This window comes from Pyrgilauda ruficollis, unplaced genomic scaffold, assembly GCF_017590135.1.
Source record: "Pyrgilauda ruficollis isolate IOZ18807 unplaced genomic scaffold, ASM1759013v1 scaffold2844, whole genome shotgun sequence".
Taxonomy (NCBI): domain Eukaryota; kingdom Metazoa; phylum Chordata; class Aves; order Passeriformes; family Passeridae; genus Pyrgilauda; species Pyrgilauda ruficollis.
In genome coordinates this window covers 1,655-2,286 of record NW_024524205.1, presented here as the reverse complement: position 1 = coordinate 2,286, position 632 = coordinate 1,655, and the positions used below count along the sequence as shown (strand labels likewise).

General features: G+C 45.9%; 1 protein-coding gene across 1 annotated transcript in view; it reads left to right on the top strand.

Moving 5' to 3' along the window:
• Window positions 1-438: 438 nt before the first annotated feature.
• The window catches only part of LOC121356119 (persulfide dioxygenase ETHE1, mitochondrial-like), a 1,314-nt gene continuing 1,120 nt past the window's right edge, over window positions 439-632 (top strand). The window contains exon 1 of the mRNA XM_041472215.1: window positions 439-593. Within this exon, the coding sequence (XP_041328149.1) occupies window positions 492-593 (102 nt within the window). The 5' untranslated portion in view covers window positions 439-491. The remainder of the gene's footprint in view (window positions 594-632) is intronic.

The window sequence follows — 632 nt, the reverse complement described above, 5'->3', positions numbered from 1 at the left end:
TTCAAGAAATAAAAATATTGATTAAAAATAATTTGTTATAAGTAAATATATTACAAATGCACGCCGGATCTGTGCAGTTTATTAAAGATATAAAGAATTTTATAACGAATTTGCAATTAGCATATAATTTTAATAAATAGATACTTTAAAATATTTAATTAATCAATGCAAGTGTTAAAAAAATAAACAAAACAATAAATATGCAATAAACGTAATTATCTTAATACGCATTCAACCACCATAAAATAAACACACGCAAAAAAACCAATAATTACATCATAAACCCATAAAATTTTTAATTAATTCACAATTAAAACGCCAACACAAACCATTGCCCCTTTAAGGCGGGCCCCACCTCCCCCATTCCCGCCATCGCCGCTTTAAGCGCGGCCCCGCCTCTCTTTTGCACCCGTCGCCCTTTTAAGGCCCTTTAAGCCCCGCCCCTTCCCTCTTAAAGCGGCCGCGCCCTCGCTGCGGGCCCCACCGCCGCCATGTTGCTCGGCCGGCTCCGCGCTGTCGCCGCCTCTGTCGCGACAGCGCGCGGCCTCGCGACAGCGCCGCGGGGGGAGGGGCGGCAGCTGCTGCTGCGCCAGGTGGGGGAGGGGACGGCAGCGCCGGGGGGGTTTAATTGG